The sequence below is a fragment of the Dromiciops gliroides genome, chromosome 3, assembly GCF_019393635.1.
Source record: "Dromiciops gliroides isolate mDroGli1 chromosome 3, mDroGli1.pri, whole genome shotgun sequence".
NCBI lineage: Eukaryota > Metazoa > Chordata > Mammalia > Microbiotheria > Microbiotheriidae > Dromiciops > Dromiciops gliroides.
In genome coordinates, this window is record NC_057863.1 from 587,276,704 (window position 1) to 587,304,487 (window position 27,784).

Below are 27,784 nucleotides of genomic sequence, written 5' to 3' on the forward strand. Positions count from 1 at the left end.
ATGAACATAAGGCTCAATGAAGTTGGGTGCCCAGGGCCACCTGGGTCTCTTAAACTACAAGTTCAGTACTCTAATGACTATGTCACACTGCCTCTCTTAGTGGAAACACCACATGGGCTATATACCATCTCTTAACATGCTATGTGAGGAAATATCAGTGACACCTAAGAAGACTGAACTGAAAAGGACAGCTGGCCCTGATCATAGCCAAAGAGAAAATCCATGATGGATTTTAAAGACACTCAGGGACTGAATTACAAAAATGTCTCAAAGATAGAATGACTTCAAAAGAATGGAAAAGATCACAGATGTGATGACTAGCCACCTCCAAAACGTAACAAAGAAACCATCAGCAACTACTATCCAATATGCTTACTCATAAAACCTTTTTGAGAAGGGGTCTATGCACTCATGGAAGGTATGTTTGATGAAAACATAGGAAGGGAATGTGTCAGATTTTCCAACAATTATCTGTAGCAGATCACATCTTTCTGGCCATATAATTGATTTAAAAGCATGAAAGATATAAAATACTAATGCATCTAATATTTATTGATTTCTAAAAACCAATAGACGGCAGGAAAATGCATCTTAGAAGACTTTTCAAACTCTCTCCTTCACATATATTAAATTATACAAGATTTTATGACAGATGTGACTATGGAGACAACATTGTTCTACAATCCGCTGAGTACTGACATCAAGTGAAGCATAAAACAAGACGACATATGTTCACCTAGGGTGTTCATCAGTGTCATGAAGAATTCCAAATAGAATCCAAACAAGTTTCCAAATAGAAAGAAGGAGAGAAAGACTATAAATGGCTAATAGCTTGAAATGCAAAATAATCTGCTGGATAGTAAAAAAAAGTAACTAGTTGCCCTAGATAAGTTTACACCAGTCCATCCATCAATCAACATACATTAATTAAATATTATACTAGGTGTTCAGGATACAAAGAAAAATATGTAACAGTTTCTGCCCTCAAGGAGTTTATATGCTATCTGGGAAGATAGTCTAAGTCATTATAGGATAAATACAAAATTAATGCAAAGTAATGTTCCTGGGGGTGGGGTGGGGAGGAAGGAGTAGGCCTCTTTAGGGAAGGCCTCTTGTAAAAGAAGTTAGAATTTGAGCACTAAAAGAAAGGATTCCAAGAAGGGGAAAAAGGGGAGACTTGAGCTCCAGTGTTGGTAGACAGATTGTGTAAAGAAAAGCATAACTTTGGGAGTGGAAGTGTGTTTTTTATGAGGAAGAGTCATTAAGAGGAATAGTGTATAGTAAGCCTGGAAAGGTAGGTTGGAAGTCATGAGGCTCACATAAACGTCATGGCAGGTTTCTGAAAGAACCAGGACAAAGGATTCCTGAACAATTATCAGTAATATTTGGAAGGTCATGGAGAATGGAAGAGATGCTACAGGACTAGAGAAGGGAAAATTGTTCTGATTTTCCAAAAAGGGAAGAAAGTAAAGTAAAGCCTGCAAACCATAGGCTAGTGATTTTGTTTAAATTAATGGAAGGATATCCTGGAAGACATTATTAAAAGCATGGTTCATGAACAACTACAAAAAAGAAGCCAGAATACTTTTTTTTTTATAGGTTTACTGATATCTCAGGAAAAAAATTTGAAGTATAGTTTATTGATATTTAATAAAGTACGTAAAGAAATCTTTCATGGAATTCTTGTAGAAGAAAAGAAAAAGGAAAGAAGCATTTATTAAGCACTTACTATTTATCAGGCTTTATGCTAAGTACTTCACTTTACAAATATTATCTTGTTTGATTATCACAACCTTCGGAGATTTTTGTTGTTCAGTCAATTCAGTCATGTCTGACTCTTCGTGACTATTTGGAATTTTCTTGGCAAAGATACTGAAGTGATTTGCCATTTCCTTCTCCAGCTCATTTTACGGATGAGAAAACGGAGGCAAACAGGGTTAAGTGACTTGAGTCTTCCTGATTTCAGGCCTGGCACTCTATCTACTTCACCACTTATAGTTTACCAACATTTTAATAGAGTATCTGATGAAGTCTTTCATTTAGAAATAAGGAAATAAGGAAAAAGGAAGCAAACATTTATTATGCATTTATTATTTATTGGGGGCAGTAGACACTAGCTGTATAACCCTGGGTAAGTCACTTAACTCTCTTTGCCTCCATTTCCTCATCTGTAAAATGAGCTGGAAAAGGAAATGGCAAACAACTCTAGTATCTTTATTAAGAAAACACCAAATAGGATCATGAAGAGTCAGATAATACTGAAAAATAGCTGACATTTATCAGGACTATGCTAAGCGCCTTATAAATATTATCTCATTTGATCATAACAATAACCTTGGGAGATTGGTACTACTATTATCTCTGATTTGCAATTGAGGAAACTGAAGCAAACACAGGTTAAGTAACTTGCCCAGAGTAGGTGTCTAAGACTGGATTTGGACTCAGGTCTTCCTGACTCCAGGCCCAGTGTTCTATCTACTGTGCTATCTAGCTGACCCTAGGCAAGGTGGGAGATATGAAGACCAGCCAATAGCACAGCCAGATGAATTTAGAACTAGATATAAAGTGTAGCCATTAATGTTTCAAGGCCAACATGGAAGGAAGTTTCTAGTGGAATTCACTCAGTGAGCTGTCTTTGGATCTGTGCTGTTGAATACTTTTATCAGTGACTTGTATCAAATGGGAAAGGATTAAAAGCTAGATGGAATAGCTAATGCACTGGATGATGGAATTCACATTCTGAAAGACCTTGACAGAGGTTAGAACATGGGCCAAAAGTAGTAAGATGAAACTTAATAAGGATAAATTTAAAATTTATTTTATACTTGCCTTCCTAAGAATCAACTTCACAAGTACAAGGTGAGTTCATCTAAAGAGATCTGGGAATTGTTGTTGAGCCATTTTTTTTAGTTATGTCCAACTCTTTGTGACCCCAGTTGGGGTTTTCTTGACAAAGATACTAGAGTGGTTTGGCATTTCCTTCTTCAGCTCATTTTTACAGATGAGAAAACTGAGGCAAAGTGACTCACACAAGGTCACACAGCTAGTAAGTGTCTGGGGCTAGATTTGAACTCAAGATGAGTCTTCCTAACTCCCGGCCTGGCACTCTTATCCACTGTGACACCTAGCTGCCCCGTACTACAAACTCAGTTTGAGTCAGCAGTACAGTATGGCAGCTAGAAATGCTTAGAAATCTTTGGGCATATATAGAGGCATAGAGTCTTGAACATAAGAAGAAATGATTCTGCTGTCCTCTGTGCTGGTCAGATGCCAGCTGGAGCATTGTGTTCACTTATGGGTGCCAAATTTCAAGAAAGACATTTATAAGCAGGAAGATATACAGAGGAAGACAATCATCATTGTGAAGAGAATTCAGAATGTGTCATGTGATGATCAGCCAAAGGAATTGGAGATGTTTAGCCTCAAGAAGAAAAGACTTAGGAGGAAGTGATAGTTGTCTTCAAGTATTTGAAAGGCAGTTTCATGCAACAGGGATTATATTAGTTGCGGGGAAGAATGAGGAAGAATTTCTGGAATATGTAAAGAAACGACTGTCTAACTAATGGAAGAGGTATCCAAAAGTGAAATGGACTTCCTTGGGATATTAGTAATTCCCCCTCACCAGAAGCTGTCGAATAAAGGCTGCATGACTAATTGTCTATCTTGTAGGGTAATTCTTGTTTAAGTATGGGTAAGACTAGATGAGTTTTAATGTCCTTTTCAGTTCTCTGATTCTATGAAGAATTCCTTATCATGAGGAAGTTCTGAAAGTATCATCTTTTCATCAGAGATAACATGCATCAAACCTGGGAATTCTGTATATCATCCTCAGAGAAACCCACTGTAATTCTACAGAGATTGATTTACCCATTCGCACTTGAAAAACAAAGTGGATGAAAAATGAATGTTGTTCCGACTAAGCCATGAAACTGGACAAGTAGCCTGTCAAGTTAGTCCATATATAAGAATATCTTAAGTAAGTGGAACTGTGGTGATTAACAATTTCTGGGGTGCCCTATCGATGTCCCAAGTATTAGGGAACTTATCTGGGATTTCTGATATATTGCTACTTAGAAATAAAAGGCTAAAGCATGGCCCTGGATTCAGAAGGACCTGAATTCAAATCCAGCCTCAGACACTTAACACTTACTAGCTGTGTGACCCTGGGCAAGTCACTTAATGCCAATTGCCTCACCAAAAAAAAAAAAAGGCTAAAGCACCAGTTTTGGGCATTAAGCATTTATTAAAGCATATTAAATATTAGTAAAGATGGAGCACATGGCTCAGAAAGTTAAGAAGGCCTATCTAGGATAGAGAACAAGTAAAAGCACCTCTGCTCCCTCTAGGGTTCTAGGGCCAAGAGTGAAGTCAGAGCAGAAGCCTCCTATAGGTCTGGAGGAGAGGCGGCCCTTCCATACTGCTCAAAGCTAATTGGATAGCATCATTCAAATCTATTGGTTTACTGGACCAGCTCAGTATGTGCTAAGGCCAAAGTACAAAGGACAGACTCTCTGGAGGGAAAGGCTTTCAGTTAGGTGTGGTTTTAATCTCTATTGTCTGTATTCACAATCCAAGGTCCAACCTGACTGGCTGTGGACCAGTCTTAAAAGTTCAGGGAAAGGGGCAGCTAGGTGGCACAGTGGATAAAGCACCAGCCCTAGATTCAGGAGGACCTGAGTTCAAATCTGGCCTCAAACACTTGACACTTACTAGCTGTGTGACCCTGGGCAAGTCACTTAACACTCATTGCCCTATAAAAAGAAAAAAAAAGTAAATTAAAAAAAAAAAAGAACCAGAGAAAGGCCTCTGGTAAGCTGAGTTGATACTCTATAGAGTATTTATAGAAATACATGAGTAAGAGTTGTTCAGGATAAAAAGTCATAGAGTAGTTTCATTCTGCACTGGTGGAAGAAGCAACCACATTAAGGAGGTCAGCGATCCCTCCTGGTGTCTGAAGTACCAAAATAAGTATATGAGAAAGCTTTGGAGAAACAATGAAACATAGTGGTGTAGTAAAGAGCTTTGGATTTGGAATTTGGAGAACCTGGAATCCAATTCCACCTCAGGCATTTATTATCTTTGTGACCTTGCCTCAGTCATTTCTTTTCTGTTGGCCTCTTTTCCTAATCTGGAGGCCCCTCCTGTTGTAACTCTGTGATGCTGAAATAACCGTTTTGTCTGACTCTCTTCATCCCACAGTTGCCCTGTCTGACTATGCTACAGGACACAGGATTATAGCTTTACAGTTGGAGAGCCCTCAGAGGTCATCTGGTCTTATCCTCTCATTTTTTCAGATGAGGAAATTTAGGCCCAGAGAGGTCAAATGATCTGTCAAGGACAAGCGCTAAATGACAGAACCCAGATCTCAAAGCATATCCTTTAACTCCACATACAAATTTCCATGATATTAGAACATCATTTGCAGAGGAAATTGGTAGGGGGAGATAGAGGCTCCTCTCCTTTACCTCACCTGGTGCAAAATCCTGTTCTGACTTCACAAGTACATCTGTATTTTTACTCCAGGTAGTGTGTAGTGTGCGGACAGTGTGAGGTTGTGAAGTCTGACATCTCAGACACCCAGATGTGAACAAGCTTCACCATAAACAGAACCTGTGAGATCAACAATGGGGTTCTGAGCCTCCACTCAACAAATGGGAGGCTTGTAAATGTCAGCTCCCTACAAGCAGAGATTTCTGGGTTAACAACAGTGATGGATCGTGCTTCCATCATGCTGCTTACCAGAAGGGCTCCCAATACTGGCTCATTACTACAGGTAACCTTGGCATTAGGTATCTTGACATCAAATGGAATAACTGAGATCATCTGTCCACCCTCTGGATAATGTAGACATTAGTCACCTGGATAGGTCATGGCTCAAATAGGGTAGATTCCAAGGGAGGAAATGGCACAGGATTAGGTTAGGGATAGGGTCCCAGTCCATAGCTAGGCTTCAGAATTTTTTTTTTCTGGATGAAGCTTTTAAAGCACTCATACATGACTTCCTTATCATGTTGACTTTGTTTTCATTTTTCCCTACTAACCTCCTTCATTATTCTTCCTTTCTCCTAATTAAGGCAGTTTCAGATTAAGCATTGTCTCAGATAGACTCTGTTAGCCAAGCATCATCAATCACTGACTACTGACCAATGCAATCTAGCTCCATTAATGAGATACTCCTCCAAGCTAACTCCCTATCCCAGAAGCAGAGCACTCTCCACCAATAGATATAGTTCCCCTAATAGAGAGGGTACTCATGTAGGAAGGGGAAAATATCTCTATTGGCCCTGAAGAGGAAGGGGAAGGGGCAGTCGTTTGTATTTTATTATTCTGAATTTAACAAACACCAAATAAGATGGGTATTTTCATATATACAGCAGATCATAAAAGGAGGACCAAACATGCAGCTGGGAAACTACACCATGACATATAGCTTATTTCTCTTTCTAAGTACTCAATACACACAGCATGTTACTTTCAAAACTATCCTGCTTGTCTGTGTTTCCTATTGATCTTCCTTCTGTTCTTGTTTTTTGTTGACCCTTCTTTATTACTTTTTTTCCTTTTCCTTTCCATTTTGGTAAGCCTATTGCTAGATCTCCTCTTTTATCTTCCTACCAAATTCCCCAAAACTGAAAGAGAGAAATGTAAAATCCTTGTATCAAATGTTCATTTTTGTTGTTGTTGTTGTTGTTGTTGTTGTTTGTTTGTTTTTGTTTTTTACAGGGCAATGAGAGTTAAATGACTTGCCCAGGGTCACACAGCTAGTGTCAAGTGTCTGAAGTTGGATTTAACTCAGATACTCCTGAATTCAGTCCTGGTGCTTTATCCACTGTGCCACCTAGCTGCCCCTCAAATATTCATTGTTAACCAAAACAAATCCCCAACTGCCAACATCTGAAAAACTTGTGTCTCATTATATTCCTTGAATTCATCATATCACTCTCAGAAGATGGATAGCTTGCTGCAATCATTGTTGGTCATAAGTTGCTTAAGTATTTCTTAACTGTTTTTCTTTATAATGTATTGTATAACAACACAATATTCTTCATTTTTCATTAATGGAGCTAGCTAGCACTGGTACATTCAGGTTCTGCTCAATTCATTTACTCTGTATCAGTTTACACAAGTCTTTCCAAGTTTGTTTGAATCTGTCCCTTTCATCATTTCCTAAGGTGAAATAATATTCCTTTATATTCACCATAATTTGTTCAGCCATTCTCCAATTGATGGATACCATTTCCAGTTCTTTGCTATTTATGACTCTTTTCCTGCTTCTTTTGTCTCTTTGGGATATAGGCTAGTAATGAAATTGCTGAATCAAATTGTATGAACAGTTTAGTGACTTTTAAAATATAGTTCCAAATGTCTTTTCATAATGGTTAGATCAATTCACAGCTCCACCAACCATGTATTAGTGTGCCTATGGGAAGGGCCAATGGTAATGCTTATTCAAGGGCATGCCAGCCCACTGAGCTGTCCACCTAGCCAATGACCCATGCATTTCTATGAGGACAGCCTTGCTGTGTGTTAGTAACCAAAACCCTTCAGGCTGGGTTAGAAATCACTGTTTCTTCAGAAAAATGAAACCCAAGAAACCTAAATGGGTGGATAAACCAGTTGTAGGAGTAGAGACTTGGAGGTCATGTTGTATGTTAGATACAAGACATGTCAGAGGAATTGACAACTTGCCTGCCTCAGTACAGAGTGAACACTGGATTGAGAGTCAGAGGGCCTGGGTTTGAAACCTGGCTCTACTACTTTTCATCTGTGTGACCTTGGGCAAGTTATAGCTTCTCCCTGGGCTTTGGCTTTCTCAACTATGAAATGAAAGGTGAGATTAGACACTCATTAATGTCCCTTCCAGGTCTGAATCTATAAATCTACATATGACCTCTTTCCCCAAAGCTCCAACCTTTGAGTTTCACAATGATTCAGGAATGTAGGATTCCCAGGATGTAACCATTAGGCTCCCTCCTGACTCAGCTACCCTAGTGAGGGCATGATATGAGACGAGGGTTGCATAATAGCATATCTGCCATGATAGAAGGAAACACTCAGAGTATACCTTATTGATACTACTTCTTACTGGTACAACATCACAGGATTAATTGACCTCCTCTGTCAATACTATTGGTAGCTAGGTTGGCCTTAGGATGTACAGTGTTGTGTTACATGAACATGACCTGGACCAGTAAATGAAAATGACCATGTAGAGATTGTAGGGAGATAGATCCCTAGGTCTAGGGATCTCCCCATGAGCCTGGTACTATATAGGGATGAACTTCATAATCAATCCAATATTATGTATACATCTCTGTACTTGTGTGGGGCTACCATTTCTTAGGACTGCCCTTTGGCTTGGTGATGCTGTTCAGTCAGTTGCTTTGATTGTGTTTAATACTTCATGACCCCATTTGGGGTGTTCTTGGTAAAGATACTGGAGTGGTTTGCCATTTCCTTCTCCAGTTCATTTGACAGATGAGGAAAACAGAGTTAGGTGACTTGTCCAGGGTCACATAGCTAGTAAGTGTCTAGGACTGGATTTGAACTCATGAAGACAAGTCTTGCTGACTCCAGGCCCAACACTTTGCCACCTAGTTGCTCAAATACCCCCATACTTATGGTGACTACCATTTTTTAAGCCTGCTGCTTTGGTCCTCAGCCCAAATCTGCCACTCTCAGTCCCCAGAGAACCTGGTTTTTTTTGATGGATGTGATATACTCCCACAGGATCTCAGCACAAATCATTCTACTAGCCTGGCAGTCACGATTCGGGGCCAAGCTTTAGAGAGGCCTATTGAAGATCTTAGGGATATGACTTACGCTTAGTATGGCATATATCCCACAAACCAGTGGGCATTAGAAAAGGCAAACCATGGCACTATGAAAATCCTTTCCATGATAAACTTTACATTTTAGTTGCCACTCTAATTGCAGTGTGGTACAGTGGAAATGGGGCTGACTTTGGAGTCAGAGACCCTGGATTTGGATCTGCCACTTACTACCTGTATGAACTTGGGCAAATAGCTTAACTTCTCTAGACCTCAAGTTCCTCATCTTTAAAATCAATCAATCAATCAATTAATATGCATTTATTAAGCACCTGGTATGTATCAAGCACTATAGTAGGCCCAGGGAATAAAATCACAAGTAAATGAGATAGAGCCTGCCCTGAAAGAGTTAATATCTTATTAAAATGAGAGAGTGAGATAAGATGGTCTCTTAACTGTTTGACCCTGGACAAGTCACTAGATCTTGTTGGTTTGGGGTTTCTTGCTCTGAAAAATGAATTGGTTGGACTTGATAAATTCTTGAGTTCTATTCCAGCTCTGATCTATGATCCTATTACTTCTGGGAGCTTCATGAACTTCAGGGAACTCTTAAAATCACCATTTATGGTTGCCTATGACCTCAACTGTCACCTTCAAACAACGGGTAGAAATGATAAAGAAGCAAATTTAAACTTGATAAAAGAGAAAAAACCCTTCTTACCCATCAGAGTAACAGTGGTCTCATTCAGTGGGTCCCCTCTCACTGGAGGTCCTTAAACCAAGAATTGTTGACTATTTGCAGGGCATGTTATAGAGAAGGATTTTGCTCAGGTACAGGCTGGAATAGGGGCTCTCTAAGTTCCCTTTAAACACTGAGATACTGTGAATCTGTTATTTTTCTTAGCGATATGCCAGAGATCAGACAAATGTCTACCTGGCCCAGTACAAAGGAGCTTCTTCAGACAAGGATTTATTTAGCATCAGAATTCCTGATAAGTCCATACTAACCAGCTCACAGGCTCCTCAGGGCTTTGGATGAGAGAGGGAGGGAGGAAGGAAGGAATAAGCATTTATTAAGCACCTACTATGTGCCAGATACTATGCTAAATACTTTACATATATGATCTCATTTGATCCTGATGAAGGATACTCAGTGCCACAGTCATCGGAAAGCTCAACCTTGTCACTTGTGTGTCAGAAATAAATGAGAAAGATCCACAGCATCTTTCACACATATCTCTCAATCTCACCTCGCAGTCAGAATTCCCATAGCAATGATGGGAGCAGGCAGCACTTATACAGGTAGGCACATGGGTAGAGGGAAAGGTCCAGGAAATGCTAGGTATAAGAGAAGGTAGCACCAGCCAACCAGAGGATTGGGCCTAGAAAAATGGAGTGAAGGTATGTTCCTGAATAGGAAGGCTACTTCCATCAGAGAATCAGAGATTCTCAGAGCCAGATAGGACTTCAGAGGCGATATATTCTAACCTGTACCTAACCCCAAATCTCTCAAGCTATCAGTCAATGAATCAATAAGTCAACAAGTATTTATTAAGTGTCTACTGTGTACCAGGCACTGTCCTAGGTGCCTGGGAAACAAAGACAAAAACGAAACAGTCTCTGCCTTCATGGAGTTTTTAATCCTCTTTTTGAAGACAACATGTATCAATCAATAAATGAATCAACAAGCATTTATTAGGCAAATAATACTAGATGCTGGGGATGGAAAAGCTAAAATAATATAGCCCTTGCCCTCAAGAAGCTTACATTCTATTGAGGAGAAGAGTGAACACACACACACACACACACACACACACACACAGAGCAAACATAACAGGTAACAATGTTCCTGATGGCATTCCAGACAAGGGTCATTCAGTCTCCCTATAAAGAACTCCACTGATAGGGAACTCATCGCTTCTCCAAGCAGCTCATTTGATTTTTGAACAGCTCTGATTATTAGGAAATTCTCCCTTACATGGAAGTGAAGTTGCTTCCTTTCCACCCATCACTCCTACCACAGCTCCTCCCTCTGCATCCAAGCAAAATCAGTATAATTGCTCTCCCACATGACAACTCTCCAAGTACATAAAAATGGATGTCATGTCCTTTCTAAGTCTTGTCTGGTCAGTTGAACATTTGTATCAGTGGCTTAAATGAAGGGATAGATAGACAATGTTCCCCAAGTTTGAGGATGGCTCAAAGCTGGGAGGTAGAGTTAACAAGTTAGATGAGAGGACTAGAATCCAAAAAGCTCTCAACAGTCTAGAAGGATAAGTCAACTTTAATAAGATGAATTACAATAGAAGTAAATCTGAGTTGTTTTTGTAAGATGCAAAAAAAAATAATAAGATGGGAGAAGCATAAATATAAAAAGTTTTAGTGGGTTTTAGTGGACTACAAACTCCATATAAGTCAACAACATGAGGCAGCAGACAAAAAAGTTAATTTCATCTTCTGCTGTATTAGCAGGAACATAATGGATGGAAACTTCTAGATGTCTCAGTGTCCCCTGGGGCTCTTCCCTTCAGAGACAGAAACCTGGAAGTAAGCCCAGCTGCCCATGAATCAGAATCTGAGCTTATAGATCTTGTCATCCCTTGTTCCACGCTGCTGTTAGAGGTTGGGAGTCAGGTATTGTTAATAAGGACACAAGCTGTACACCTGTACCCCACTCCCCTCCCTACCCCGACTGAACTCTTCATGGAGGAGCAAGAGATGCAAGGCATATGCCACAAGATTACAGGCTTTTAGCCACTCACACTCATATACCACACCTTGGGGGCGAGGCATACACATCACAAACCTGGGCTGCTGCTTCTGAAGCTCAGGCAGCTTCTAACCACCCCAATGACACATATGACGCACCACAGACTTCTGCCTACTTCTTAATGCTCCTCTCACCCCTCCTTAAGAAATCTCAACCAGAGTCTCCCACGTGCCACTGTGGAGAGAAAATCTGTGCGGGCAAGCAACAAAACTCACATCTGTTCTCTCAGCTTAGCCCCACAGCAGCCCAATCTCCTGAGAGAATGCTACTGTGATCTGGCCCTGTCAGACTAATGCTGGAATACTGTAGTTATGAACACCACATTTTTAGAAGAGGATTCAGACAAGACCACCCAGAAGAGTGCAAGGCCTGGGGACCATGCCATATGAGGATCAGTTGAAGCCAAGGATCCCCCTTTTTTTTTTTTTTTGGTGAGGCAATTCGGATTAAGTGACTTGCCCAGGGTCACACAGCTAGTAAGTGTTAAGTGTCCGATACCGGATTTGAACTCAGGTCCTCCTGAATCCAGGGCTGGTGCTCTATCCAGTGTGCCACCTAGCTGCCCCAGAAGTCAAGGATCCTTAGCATGAAAAAGAAAAGGGTTAGGAACAGTGGTTCCATACACCTTGTCCTAGCATCTCTTTTCAGACTAAGTACTTTACAATTATTATAGAGCCTCTCCCCATACTCTTACATTTTAGCCAAGTTGACCTATTTTATATTCTCTACTCATGACTTTCTACCTCTTGTCTCTGCCTTTGAAAGGACCCTCTCCTTCTCCTCCTACTTTACCTCTCCCAAATCACCTTGTATTTATTTTGTATATATTTGCATATACTTATACATGGGCAGCTGGGGCAGCTAGGTGGTATAGTGGATACAGTGATGGGCATGAAGTCAGGAAGATTCAACTTAATGAGTTCAAATATGGCCTCAGACACTTAACATGTACTAGTTGTGTGACCCTGGGCAAGTCGCTTAATCCTGTTTGCCTCAGTTCCTCATCTGTAAAATAAGCTGGAGAAGGAAATGGCAAACCACTCTAGTGTCTTTGCAAGGAAACCCCAAATGGGGTCACAAAGAGTTGAACATGACTGAAATGACTGAACAACAACAATAAATACATGGGCAGCTAGGTGGTGCAGTGGATAGAGCAGTGGGCCTGGAGTCAGGAAGACCTGAGTTTAAATCTGGCCTCGGACAATTACTAGCTGTGTCACTCTGGAGAAGTCACTTAACCTTGTTTGCCTCAGTTTCCTCATCTGTAAAATGAGCTGGAGAAGGATATGGAAAACCACTGCAGTATGGCACTCTGAAAATCCCAAACCGGGTCACAAAGAATCAGACATACCTGAAACGACTGAAAAACAACACTACTTATTCTCTTGATAGGATGTAAGCTCCTTGAGGGTAGGAGATTGTTTCATTTCTGTCTTTGTTTCTCCAGATCTCAGTGCTGAGTATATAGAAGGCACTTAATAAATGCTTGGCAATTGAATAATTGATTGACTGTAACAGGAGATTTCTCCTGATTTCCCAGTTGTCAGGGCTCTTGCCCTACCCTCCAGAAATTAATATGTGTTTATTTCTCTATGTAAACATTTTATCAACCAGTATAATACAAGTTCTTTGATGGCAGGAACTATTTAGTTTTTTTTTAATTTTGTATACCTAGCACCTAATCACAGGGCTTCTGATAGAATGGATAAAGGATGGAACTTTGAGTCATGTTGAACTAAGTTTGACTTACATCTTGGATACTTCCTAGCTGTGTGATCCTGGGCAAATCACTTAATCTTCCTGAGACCAAGTTTACTTGTCTGTGAAATGGGAATAATAATTGCACTCATTTTACAGGGTTGTTTAAAGATTCAAATGAGGCAATGTATGCAAAGTGTTTTCTAAACCTTCCAGTGGTATGAAAGTGTCAGCTAATTATGTTGTTGTTGTTGCTGCTTAGTCATGTCCAAAACTCTTCATGACCCTGTGGACCATAGCATGCCAATACTGTCAATGGAGTTTTCATGGCAAAGACACTGGAGTGGTTTACCATTTCCTTCTCTGAGCTATTATTATAGTTGGTGCTTAATAAATGCCTGTTGTATTTGGAATTCAGAAGGGGGTAGAAGTTATAAGGAGTCAGCTTTCGGATGAACACGAGGAAGAACTTTCTCACAGAGCTATATATCCACTGCACCACCTAGCTGCCCCCTGCTAAATTGTTTTCTAAAGGTTTTTGATGACTCCCTTCCCAAAGAAAATAGAAACTCCACAGCTGCCACCCCTAGGTGACTAAAGTTAAATTAATACTCTAGGAGATTCAGAAGGGAGGTTGAAATATCTGTCATATTAAAAGCCTCAACTCCTCTCACGAAGGCAGGAATGCCTTCTCCAAAAATCCATATTTATGCCTCTCCTTCAAACCTTTGATTAACACATCCCTTTTCCAAAAAGCCTCCTTGGATCCCTGGAGACTTGATCACTCCTTTACTTGGGGGCCCTCAACACTGAGGTTTGCTCTGTAATCTGTTTGCATTATATTAATTTGCACTAATAGATACATTGCTTTAAGTCTATCCAACAATTCAATTAGACAAACATGTGCTAAATTCATTAAGGTCAATACTTATTAAGAGGCAGCCTGGTACAGTGTAAAGAGCCCTGGATTTGGAGTCAGAAGACCTGGGTTTGAATCCCAGCTCTGCTGCTTATCATATATATATATATAATCTTGAGCAAATCATTTAGCGTCTCTGGCAATTGTTTCATTAATTCCTACAATGAGCTCCTATTAATATAGAAGACACTGCGCTAGACTCTGGGGGTACAAAAGGAAAACCAAAACAATCCCAGCTCTGAAGAACTTATTTTTCTACCTGCAGACAGAATACAACATACACACAGATAAGAAAATAAAAGAAGATGAAGGAGAGAACAATGGCAACTGTAGATATCAAAGAAAGTTTCATAGAGGGAGTGATAATTACTAAACTGAGCCTTAAAAGAGCAGGGATCAGTTGCTTCTTTGTATTTATATCCCAAGTGCTAGTAAAGTGCTGGGTATATAGTTGGTGCTTAATAAATGCTTGTTGATTAACTGATCAATGAAAGAAAGATTCTGAAAGTTTTGGATGAGGATGGAATTCATCCTGGGAATGGGAGATGACTTTCAAATGTGCAGAGGTAGGGGCTGCAATGTCAAGTTCAGAGAATAGCTGATAGCTCAATTCAGATAGGAAATGGCAATTATGGATGGAGGGAATACAGCTGGAGAAGTTAAGCTGGAGGCTGTGGAGAGCCTCAAAATGTCAGGCTAAGGTGTTTGTATTTTATCTAGAGGCAGTTGAGAGACCTTGAGAGTTTGAGAGCAGAAGAACAAAATGGTTAGCTTTGTGTCTCACACCTTCTTTATAAGCTTGTAGAGGTGTATATATGTTGTTCCCCATCAAAAGAGGTGACACTGGACCTAGCCCCTCTCAACCCATCCCTTCTCAAAGCTGAGAGGGTAAATGAGGCAAGGGGAAGAGGAAGGGGCTGCTTTAGTTACATACACAAAAGCTGTTCAAGTAAGCACTTACCTCGGCAGGTGGGCAAAGGAAAGTCCCACGTGGCACTATTCTCAGAGCTGGCATGGCAGGTGAGCACTGCATGACCCTCCAGAAAGAAGCCAGTGTTGCAGCTGTAGCGGACCTTATCTCCCAGATTGAAAGTTGTGCCCTGTTGGATGCCATTGGGGAGTCTTCCTGGGTTCCCACATGTGTGACTGGGGAGAACTGTTAAGAGAAAGAAAGATACATACCATGCTTAGTCAGTAGCCAAAGCCTCTCATCCTTCCTCTTTCTTCTTATCTTATCAGGAATGCCCCTCTCTACTGACCCACTCTCCACACTGGCAACAAAATATTGAAAGGCTTCCCATTGCTTAAAGGCAAAAATCTATACTCCCTCCCACACCTAGCCCCAACCTACTTTTCCAAATTCCCTTACTTCAACAAATCTGTAGGTCCCTTAGCTCCAACAAAACTTGACCATTTCTGCTTGTCTGGAATTCATTTACTGCCTTCTCTGTTTATCCAAACTCTGCCCAACCTTCAAGATCCAGTCAAAGCCCACCCCGTTTTTTTGGCTTTGATTGCCCCCCCCATAATGGCTCCTCCCTCCTCTGATCTTCAGAGCGTTTCTTCATTGGACAACCATTACACATTACCATGCATTATAATTAATCTTTTCACAAGTTTGCACATCTCGTCTTGTCTCCTTAAGCACTGATTTCAAAGCCCAAAGCCTGATGAAGCCCCCCCCCCCCACCTGGGGCTTGAACGAAAGAAAAATTCACTGAGTTGCCATGGTGGTCCCTACAGGACAGCTCATACCTTTTACCAGGAACCACTCACCTGGGACTGAGGTGTCCTGAGAGACAGTTCTGCCTCATTGTAAGGCATTACTGCTACCCACCCACTCCCAAATGTCCAGTTTCATACACTTTTGTGTTTTGTTTTGTTTTGTTTTTGGTGGAGCAATGAGGGTTAAGTGACTTGCCCAGGGTCACTCGACAGTGTCAAGTGTCTGAAGCCAGATTTGAACTCAGGTCTTCTTGAATCCAGGGCTGGTGCTTTATCCACTGTGCCACCTAGCTGCCCCTTCATATACTCTTATTACATGATTCTTGAAGTGATCACCTTTCAGATAACAGGGTCTTTCCTACTTCTGCATCCTTGTTTGTTAAAACAACATTTTAAGAGAGTAGAGTACCTTTGGCTTTGTCATTCAGTCATTTTCCAGTCATGTCTTATTCTTTGTGACCCCATTTGGGTTTTCTCAGCAAAGATCCTGGAGTGGTTTGCCATTTTTGTCTCATTTTACAGTTGAGGAAACCGAGGTAAACAGGATTAAGTAAGTCACTTGTCCAGGGTCACAGAGTTAGTAAGTGTCTGAGGCCAGATTTGAACTCAGGAAGAGGAGTCTTCCTGACTCTAGGCCTAGCACTCTATCCAATTAGCCACCAAGTTGCCCAACTTTGACTTAGGAGGGGCTCAAGTAGGGTATACAAGTTCCTGGCCTGGAGCTCTGCTGTATGCTCCAGGGCCAGGAGTGTGGACACAGGTTATGACATCAGGTCTTTGTCTCCAAATCTATGCTCTGAGTCTCCCTGTCTAGACTGCAAGTTTGTGAATTTTAATGAGTGTATGACATTATGTCACCTGGGAGGGAGTGTTTATTAGTTGGGAGCTATTTTGTCCCCAGTTGTAATTATTTGCAATTAACCAGGTAAACTAAGCTGTTCTGATGGGTTATATCTTCCTGATGCTTAAATGCCCAAGTCCAGCTAAGACAGGGCCGCCATCTTCAACATGCTTCTAAAGAATGAAATGTGGGCAGAATTTCCAGAAGGTAGGAGGGATAGGTGAGTAACAACTGCAACTACTACTACAACCATAACAGATAGTATTTATATAGAACTTTAAAGTTTGCGAAGTACTTTCTAAATATTAGCTCATTTTATCCTCACAATAGCTCTGGGAGGTAGGTGCTATTACTATCTCCATTTTACAGAGTGAGTAATTCACCCATAGAAAGGATAAGTGACTAGCCCAGGGTCACACAACCAATAAGGCCAAATTTGAAGAGAACTCAGATTTGAGGCCAGATTTGAAGTCAGGTCTTTCCTATTCTAGGTCTAGAGCTCTAGCCACTGTACCTCCCAGCTCCCTCTTAGACAAGTCATTGGGAGCCATTGCAAATCACAATTATAGGAGGATCTCTTCCCCATATGCAAGACTGGATCAACATATCTACATGGAAACTTAGACCACTGGGACCTGAGGTGTCCTTATCCCTTTTGTGACCCTGACGCTTTCCTTTATTGGAGGTTCATTTTCCTCATGCATAGTAGAAGGCGGTTGAACTAAGTGGTGCCTAAGATACCTTCCAACTCTACTTCTATGATTCTATGAGGTACAAAGCTTATTATAGATGCTCAGGGAGTCTGTTAGGTCTATAGAGCCTTTGACGGAGGGACAAAGCTCTCTGTGGATATCCAGGGACCTTGATGGAGTGTGCTGTTTACAGGAAGGCTACTGCTTCTAAAGCCAGAGATCTTCATTCCCAATTCCTCATCTCAGAGCCAGACATGAATCCACCTCACCACAGGTGCTCTCTCTCTGCCTTTGATATAGATCACCTTCGATTCTCTCATTGCTTAACCCTCTGAAGAGTTTGGCCCAACGTGGGGAGGTGGAGCAGTGTTAATAGCAGAAGAGAAGGAGCCCAAGGTGAGGGGGAGGGAGAGAATCAGGGTAAATGAGCTGAGAATCGGTATAGAACTAACGTTTCATTTTCTGCAACAAGACGCAAAGACCCAATTTAATTAAATTACTAATGTCAAATTTCTAATGAACCTGCTCCGGCTTTGGGGCTTTCTTCCTTGGAAATTAATGGCTGGAACGTCACTATAAATAAAAGTCGATCATTTTTAAAAGTCACTCTCCGATGCTTGCTGCTCTTTACTTAATGAACTCTTAACAATTGGACCACTTTGACCTGTCTCTTCCTGTGGGACCTATGCTGTGAAAAATGGGTGCCCATCCTGTAGGCTCTTTCACCTTGCTGTCTCTGAGCAAATTCAGTGCATCAGGTGAAGATAGGAAAGGCAGAGGAAAGAGATGCCTGCCAGGAGACAGCTGGATGGCTCAGTCTTGGGAGTGACTTTTTTTTTAAAAACCTCCGGCCTAATTCCCTATTCTGTGCTTTTTAATAATGTCAAGGACAACATTTAAAGTGCAGGCCTTTGTGATGTGGCCAGCATACAACTCACTGGACTGACACGAGAGATTAAAGACAGGCTGCTAAAGGAGGCTTTGGAAAACACAATATTCTCTGATTTCCCCTACGAGCTCCTTAGAGTAGATATTATAACCATTCAGGCTCCCCTGTCTCTAAAAGCCTCCCTTTGATTGCTTACACAATGAAGAGCAGAATATTTACATCTGACAGTGCATGGAACAATATTACTAAAGCTTCACCCTACTTTGACCAATTCCATCATAGATTAGCTGTGGGGAATTTCATTCTCCCACCCACCCCAAGAGTCCCATTCTTGACAATCAGCACAATAGATTCTGTGATTGTGTGACAATAGATTTTTTCCCTGGCTGGAATACGACAAAGGTTAAATCATCTCCCTTTTGTTGTTTGTTTTTTTTTTTAATTGGAGACTTTGTTTCCCATATAGAAATAGAGTGGTTTGTCATTTCTGGAGAAGCAGTAATGTGCATTTCTTTATTTCTTTCCATTATCTAGCCAAAATGAAAGTGTGAAGTGGAGAGAGAATAAGAGAGGATGGTGAAGGACAGTATTATGGTGGCTGGAGCCATACCTTGTTCGAGGCTGGAAAAGGACATGGGGAGGTCATTAGTCTATTTCCCTCTCTCAGCTAGGTCCATATTGAGTATTTTTTTCAGTCATATCATATTGCAATATAGAATAAGGGCCTGAGAAAGAAGGGCAACTCTTGGGAATGTCAGAGAAATAGCACGATAGACCCAGGACTTTGTCTTCTCAGTGTCTGGGGAAATGGGGAACACAGATTTGGTATCACAAGGGTTGAGCACCTTCACCTTGAGAGCCAATTGAGGATATGGAATGAATGATATCTTCTTATATTCAGTCAGGTAGTGGAAAATCCATAGGATGCAGACTGGACACCAGGCATATGTCCTAAAGGGATCCTTTGGCAAAGTGTGACTGCATAAGAGAAAGAGTTTTCTGGGGACATAGGGCAGGATTTTTCTAGGATTCCACTGTCCTCTTCACTGAAAAAGGAACAAAAATGGCTAGGGTCATGAGACGATGGTCTCAGAAACATATGACCTTTTGCAGGAGCCCTCAAAGGGATATAAAGATGCACAAAGAGAATGAGGCTCAAGAGCTCTTCTTGCTAGAGAGGAGGGTTTTGGTTTGGTTTTTGGAGCTAAGGGATTTTTGTTCCTGCACAGGAGTTGATCTCCCCCACCCCCAAATTTCATTTGCAGAATGCCATAGCCCTGTGTCAGATTACAGGCTTCTAGGATACATGCCCCAAACTTTAAGAACAGCCCAGTAGTGCCCCTGGGAACATATAATCCCCTTCCATTTCCTTTCTGCCTCCATGCCTGTGAGAATGACTGTTAGGATTCGTAGCAGAGCTAGCTTTCCCCCTGCAGAGAAGTTAGTTATCTGGTAGATGAGCATATTTGTTTTTGAGCTAAAATGTCCCCAAAGTAATCAGTGTATATTTCAATTCTGTGTGTTCGATAAATATACACCCCTGTTTTCAAGGAGAAATCTGTGTGTGTGAGAGAAATGTACTGGGTGCCATCTGCCAAGATACACAGCAGGGAAAAATGCGGGCAAAGCAGAATCCTTAAGAGAGGGCTATTTAAGGCCAGTTTGATCTGGAGCAAGAGGAGGAATACTCTAGGTGCATGGAACTGCTCTCAGTGATGAGAGAAGAGACAGAGAAGAGGGAGGAGGGTTCTCTATCTCCCAGTTCCAAGCAAAAGCCTGAAATAATCCATTTTATCTTCCCTATTGGCCTGTCACAAGATGAGAAAGCCATCATTACTCTACTCATTTGGGTTAAGGCATTGTCTCTAGAAGACTGTAAATGGCCAATATGTTGCTTGGGAAGAGGAACACATTGACTTATTTGCAATCATCACCCCTTTCTCCAGGAGGCCTTTCTTGAGTTCCTCTCCCCTTCCCAGCCGTTAGGGTCCTCCTCTACCACAAATGACTTGAATTTACTTTGTTTTTGTTTTTGTTTTTTGCAGGGCAATGAGGGTTAAGTGACTTGCCCAGGGTCACACAGCTAGTAAGTGTCAAGTGTCTGAGGCGGCATTTGAACTCAGGTACTCCTGAATCCAGGGCTGGTGCTTTACCACTGCACCATCTAGCTGCCCCTCTTGAATTTACTTTGTAAACACTTTGTGTTTGTTTATCTGTGTGCATGTTCTTTCCTTAAATCAAATATAAGCTTCTTGAGAGCAGGAACTGTTTCCCTCCCCTCATCCAGGACACTGCCTAGCACATAATAGGTACTTTATGTGCTTGTTCAAAGAATGAATATCAATCATACTGATTAATTATCAGCTAGGAGAGAACATCCCTCTTAGAGAATGAATATAGAAGTAGGTCTATTTTGACGGGGCCAAGACTCCAGAAAGTTCTGGAGTGAGGAGGGTGCACTGCTGAGGCGAGCAGGTCAGAGTGAATGGGGAAACTGAGGAACATAAAAAATTAAAGAATAGTATGAAAGCTCTCAATGTTCAAGGATGGAGGGGGGAATTGAAAGGGAATAGGGACAGCTATAAGCTGTGCTTCAACGCCTTTACAATCTGGACAAGGGATGGTTCCAGACAGGGATATTTAAGCCCTTATTGGGTACCATGAGGGTTTCTTTAATTGAGCAAGTTAGTCTTGATTTCTTGGGATGGCCGCCCATTCTAAAATTTCCAGGTGCTAAGCCTACTTTATATTTCAGTAAGTTCCTCAGTCTTCTTCCTCAACCTTCAAATATTTTAAAGACTGTCAGATGAAGGAAGGTGTTGACTCATACTAGAAGAGATAGAACAAAGACTTATGGCTAAAATTTATAAGAAGGTAGAGAAAATTCTGCATGAGATCTTAGCTCTGGAATACGTAGACCATCTAATTTAACTTTCTCATTTTACAGATGAAGACACTGAAGGTCAGAGAGGTTAAATGAATTGTCTGAGGGAAGTATTCAAGGCAGGATTTGATCCTATGAATCTTCTGATTCCAAAGTCAGTGCTCTTTTCCTGTGTTACATGATATCAGGAAGACCAAGGCACAGCTGTGGATCAATTTATCATGGCAACATGGGGAAGAACTTCCTCACAATGGGAACTGCCCCTAAGTAAAATGGGATGACTCAAAAGTCATCCCATTCCAGTGACTCCCTGTCACTAGAAGTCCTCAAGCTGAGGCTGAATGACTTCCTTCTCAGGCATGCTTTAGAAGCAGTTTATGCTTCAAATAAGAGGCTGATATAGATGATCTCTGAAATGCCAAGCATTCTGTTATTTGTTGATTCTTGGGGTCCAGGCCCATTTTACAATTGAGAAGGCTATTTCCAAGAGGCTAGTGATTTCCCACAATCACACAGGTAATCAGAGTCAGAGCAAGAACTAGAACCCAGATCTGGGGAGATCCAGCACTCTTAATACTGGCGGTTGATACCTCTGACATGATGGAAGGTTGGGACTCAATAAATCCTGACTTTATGATCTCTCTTTTCAATCTTATGCAATCTGAACCTAGAATCCTATCATTGAAAGGGACCACAGAATCATGAGTGGATACCTAATCCAGAAATTTCTTCTTCAGCATCCCTGAAAGGGTAAATTCAAATGCTTGTGAACACTTCTAGTGGTGGGAATATAAGCACATTACTTAAGGAGGCAGCCCATCTCACAGTGGGACAGCTCTAATTATTAGGGATTTCTTCTTTGTCCTGAGCCCAAATCTGTCTCTCTAGAAGATCATAGTTTTGCTCTCTAAAGACAGATTGTGTCTAATAACTCTTCTATGTGATTACCTTTTTTTTTTTTTTTAGTGAGGCAATTGGGGTTAAGTGACTTGCCCAGGGTCACACAGCTAGTAAGTGTTAAGTGTCTGAGGCCGGATTTGAACTCAGGTACTCCTGAATTCAGGGCCAGTGCTTTATCCACTGTGCCACCTAGCTGCCCCGTGATTACCTTTTATATGAGTTTACATACATTTATTAAGTATCAACTATGTGCAGAACCCTGTCCTGGGTTAAAGAGATAGGGGTGGGACAAGTCCTGCTCTTAATGAGTTTGCAATCTAATGGTGGGGGGGGTGGGGGGGATAAGTAACCAAATTACTATGATTCAAAGGAAAATGAGAAGAGAGAACAAAATTTACAAAAGAGCATAGGATACATTAAGTCAAAGTGCTACAAAAGACTCTGAGAAGGGAAAGATCATCTATTTTTGAAGGGTGGAGGAGAAGAGGGTCAAGGGCCTTTCTTGGTAAGGGCGGTGCCATTTGAAATGGACTCTGAAAGAAGAGAGGCAAGGGTCATATTAGGAGGGTATCCACTACAACAAGTGCAAAGGCATGAGAGCAGGATAGACTGTATTTGAATTGAGGATGTTGAAAGCATCCAGTTTGGCCAGAACATAGAACAGGTAAAGAGGAATAGAAGGAGAATGAAGGACAGGGAGATTAAGGCTAAACTGAGGAAGGCCTTGAATTATAGGATTAAGAATTTATGCTTTATTTGGCAATGGGAAATAGAGGAGTGATTTAGAATATGAATGGAGTAGATAGACTGGGGAGACAGTTGAGAAAGAAAGTCCAGTTCTGAAATTATCATGGAAATCTAGGTGAGGAGAGATAAAGGCTTGAACTGGGGTACTAGGAGTTTGAGTGGAGAGGAAAGGATGGATTAGTCAATCAATCAATCGACAAGTATTTATCAAGCACCAGGACATATGAGGACAAAGAAAACGATCCCTGCCTGCAAGGTGCTCATATTCGAGTGGGGAAGACAAATACAAATAAAAAAATTCATATCATAAATATGAAATAAAAATCTCTGTATCTGTATATATATAAATACATACATGTGTGTGCATGTGTGTGAATATATACATGTATGTATTTATATATGTTAGTTAAATACACTACAAGGTAGTTTGGGAAGGAGAGGCTTCATGTAGATAATGATATCTAAGGTGCAACTTAAAGTAAGATAAGATAGGAACCCTGAGAGAGAGAGAGAGAGAGAGAGAGACAAAGAGGTAATGTATTTCAGACATGGGTGAAAGCAAAGGAGTGAAAGGTGTGAATAGGAAAGATATTTCAGAGGTTGAATGGACAATGCCTGGGGGAAGGGAGACAGATGTATTAAAGATGATGCCCAAATACCACCAGGCTGCGTAATGGAGAGGAAGGCTGTGCCATCAACAGAAAGGAGGTGAAAAGGGTCATCCCATTCTGACTCCTAGCCCCATTTCCTCTCCTTTTTAGGTTTTAACTTTAAACTTAGGCCCATTTTCAGCTGCCGATGTTAGGTTAGCTCAGACAGAGCTAGTGCAGCCTTCATCCAGATAGAAGTCATCATTTCCTGGCCAATAAACACCTAAATCCCTTTGCCTTCTGTAGAGCTGTGAATGGAAGGCCAAGTTGAATGCTACATTTCCCCGTCTAGCCCTCTTACTTTGTAGCTAGGATCATTTATTCTAACCCAGAAAGAAGCCCCAGCAATTCTGTTTTCATGCAGGACAAAATAATGCTACAATATATTATTTAACATCCTTTGTTACTTTGCATTATCTTCTCTTGTATTGTCTACTGTACTGAGCACAACACAATACTATGCTACATGATGTATCATATATTGTATTGCATTGCATCATATATATCTTATTATATTGGAAGATCTGAGTTTAAATCCCACCTCTAACACATGCTGGCTCTACAACCCTGAACAAGTCACCCATCTCTCAGCACCGTAAACAAATCTCCATGACTATCATTTGCAGAACATGCTAATATGCAATAGTAGAAGGACTTTCCTTATCCTACACCAATGAAATCACAGGTCTAGTCTGAAAGAAATTATATATATATATATGTATTTTGGGGGGGGCGGGGCAATGAGGCTTAAGTGACTTGCCTAGGGTCACACAACTAGTAAGTGTCAAGTGTCTGAGGCTGGATTTGAACTCAGGTCCTCCTGAATCCAAGGCCGGTGCTTTATCCACTGCACCACCTAGCTGCCCCTGAACAATTTAATTTAATTTTTTGTTTGTTTGTTTTTTTGGTGAGGCAATTGGGGTTAAGTGACTTGCCCAGAGTCACACAGCTAGTAAGTGTCAATCCTCTGAGGCTAGATTTGAACTCAGGTACTCCTGACTCCAGGGCCAGTGCTCTATCCATTGCGCCACCTAGCTGCCTCTTAAATTATATTATGTAATGTAATGTTGTGTTGTGTTATGTTGTGTTGTGCTGTGTTGGGTTGTAATACACTGTTATTTCATGCTTTGTTGTATTGTGTCATATCATATTAGAATATGTGATCATTTATGTAATGTTCTATTGTTATGTTACATTATATCATGTTATATAATCATCATATCACATTTGAACCCATGAAACTGAAATAATAGGATAGGATGTGCTTGCTAACTGGGTTAATGTCTTCCCTCACTCATGACCCAAGCTCTTTCTATGTCCAAGTTTCTGCCTTGGTTTCCTCCTTGGTGGGCCAGGTCCATAGAATCTGTCAGTTTCAGAATTAGAGATGGAAAACAGGGTCATTTAATTTAACCTGTACCTGAATAGGTAGATCCACTTGGCAACATCCTGTAGGCATCTTTCAGGCTTTATCTGAAGACCTTCAGTGATGATAGAAAACTCACTATCTCTCAGGGTAGGCCGTTCCAACTTAGGGTAGCCCTCCTTATTAGGAAACTTTTCCTTATATCTGCCTCTCTTATAATTTCTTTTAAAAAGATCTATTTGAAATTCTGAATTTATTGAATGCACAAAAGGGAACATTTCTATATACAAAGTAGAACAGAAAAAGATTATATATGAAAGTTAAATATCACATATACCTTTGTTTTAATATATATGTATAATAGACATACATACATATGCATACATCTATGTGCATATGTGTATATGTCTATGTGTATGTATGTACATACATAGAAATTCGACAATTGGCTTTCAAAGCTACTTGTCTCTATAATTTCTACCTATTGTTCCTATTAGACCCAGAGTGAGATATCCATGGGATGGGATTGGTTGGTTTTGTGTTCCTCCCATCTCATTGGTGTTTAGAAGTCAGGCACAATATGGAGAGAGGTCACCATTAGCCCCACTGAAAGAAGACATTTATTTTTGAGCCTTCTGGCAGGCCTTCCATAGCTCCTGAGGCACTGGGAAAAGAGGGGTCCTTAAATAAGAGTTAAGATTAAGTTACAATTTAATCTTAAGATTCACTCTGCCTTGGCAGGTGGGAATCATTATCCGCTTCTGAGAAGAAGGATGATACTGAGATGGAGAAAGTAAAATGATTATGAGCACAATATGAATTCAAAATCTAAACAAGCAATGATTGAGAAGGGAAGGAAGATGGGGCTTCTGAGTCACTAAAGTGGTCCTGTTTCATGGAAGAGAGAATCGATGGAGGCAGTGTGATCCAATGGAAAGAGCAGTGAAGCAAAGTTGGCACATCTCAATTCTAGTCTCAGCTCCACTGTTTACTGTAACAGGAAACAAGTTCCTTCATTTCTGTGAGTTTCAGTCTCTGTATCTGTAAAATGATCATAAGAAACTGCCATTTGTTAGGTCACAAAACTGTTGTGAGGGAAGTACTTTGGAAACTATAAAGTGCTATTTAAATATGGCCTATTACTGTTATTAAGACTCTACTGCTCCTTGAAGTGTGCCCCACCCCAACGGCTCCCACTGAGGTACATGAAACAAAGCATTTTATAGAGAATGATCAATTATGGGCTACATACAAACTCCCAGATAGATGCATACTCATAGACACACACATATACACACATTCAAAGATTGAGATATAGTCTTAGGCACACAGACCTACTCACACACTCAGACAGAGATAGATTCATAGGCACAAACACAGACACACATTCACAGATAGACATCCTCATACAGCCACACACTCAAAGATAGCTGTATTCACAAGCAAATCCACAAAGATAGACTCGTAGGCACACACACCAAGACAGGCTCACATACACAGGCACACCATGGCACAAAGACCCTCACTAAATACAGATGAAATGTAAACATTTTCAAAAGTCCCATATCATCAAGTACAAATTACTCTACTACCTAGAAGGGGAAGGCATCAAGCAGATACTCTAAGCAGGTCTCTTAGTTGCTATTTCCTCTCTATACGTGGGAGTTTGGTTTTCTTCCCTCTGCAAGTCTGGAATTTCTATGGTTGGCCTTTCTGGGAGGAACAGATGCTGAGAGAAATTAGCTCTTGCCATTCAAATTCACCAGAGACTGTTCCCTACCAGGAAGATAATGCTAGGTGGCCAAGTAGATAAAGTGCTGGTCTTGGAATCAGTAGAGTTCATATCCTTCCTTAGACATAAACCAGTTCTGTAACTGTGGGCAAGTCAATTAAACTTGCAGACTCAGTTTCCTCATTTGTAAAATGGGGATAATAATAGCATCTACCTCCCAGGGTTGTTGGAAAGATCAAATATGATAATATTTGTAAAGCCCTTTGCAAATCTTAAAGCATTATACAAATGCTAGTGATTATTATTAATGATGCTAATAGTGGGCAACCTTTATGAAGCAGCTGGTGGTTATGAAGGGATTTCACAAAAGCTCTGTATTAATAATAATTAGCATTTATATTGCCCTTTAAGGTTTACAAAGTACTTTTCAAATAGTGACTCATTTGATCCTCACAACAATGCTGTGAAGTAGGTGCCCATTCTTATTGTTATCATCATCATCATCATCACCATTTTACAGATGAGGAGACTGAGGCAGGCAGAGGGTCAGTGACTTGCCCACAGGGACTCAAACTCAGGAACAGTGCTCAAGACACTGTTCCACTAGCTTCCAGGAAGGTAAGTAGTGCAAGAATGACTATTTCCATTTTTTTCAGATGAGGAAACTGAGGCTAAGGAAGGTGAAGTGATTTGTCTCAGGTCCTGAATCTATTAACAGATATGGCAAGTCGTTTTCTTGTTCTCTTCAGCTCTCTTCCCGAAAGGGAATGCAGACTGGCAAACCCATTTTTGCAGAGAAAGCTGTTGGTGAGTGAGAGTAAAGAAGTAAACAAGGAGAGAGAGTTGTCTTCAATGCCTGAAGGCCCCTCTCTACTGGTTTATGTTGTGTTTGAGTCTTTTCATTGCCTGAGGGTGTCATGGTTTTAGAATCATAGCTTTAGAACTTGAAGAGAGTTTAGAGCAGGAGATCCATGAAAGATTTCAGGGGGTCTGTGAATATGGATGGGGGAAAAATATTACCTCTTGGGAACAGCTAGGTGGTGCAGTGGATAAAGCACTAGCCCTGGATTCAGGAGGACCTGAGTTCAAATCTGGCCTCAGACACTTGACACTTACTAGATGTGTGACCCTGGGCAAGTCACTTAACCCTCATTGCTCCACCCCACCCCAATTTTTAAAAATCACCTCTTGATTTTCACA

At 40.9% G+C, this 27,784-nt stretch overlaps 1 protein-coding gene across 2 annotated transcripts in view; it reads right to left on the reverse strand.

Moving 5' to 3' along the window:
- CSMD2 (CUB and Sushi multiple domains 2) overlaps positions 1-27,784 on the reverse strand; it is a 1,007,742-nt gene that overhangs the window by 587,532 nt on the left and 392,426 nt on the right. For both annotated transcript variants that reach the window (XM_043994712.1, XM_043994711.1), the window contains exon 4: positions 15,120-15,314. In XM_043994712.1, coding sequence (XP_043850647.1) covers positions 15,120-15,314 — 195 coding nt within the window. The remainder of the gene's footprint in view (positions 1-15,119; positions 15,315-27,784) is intronic.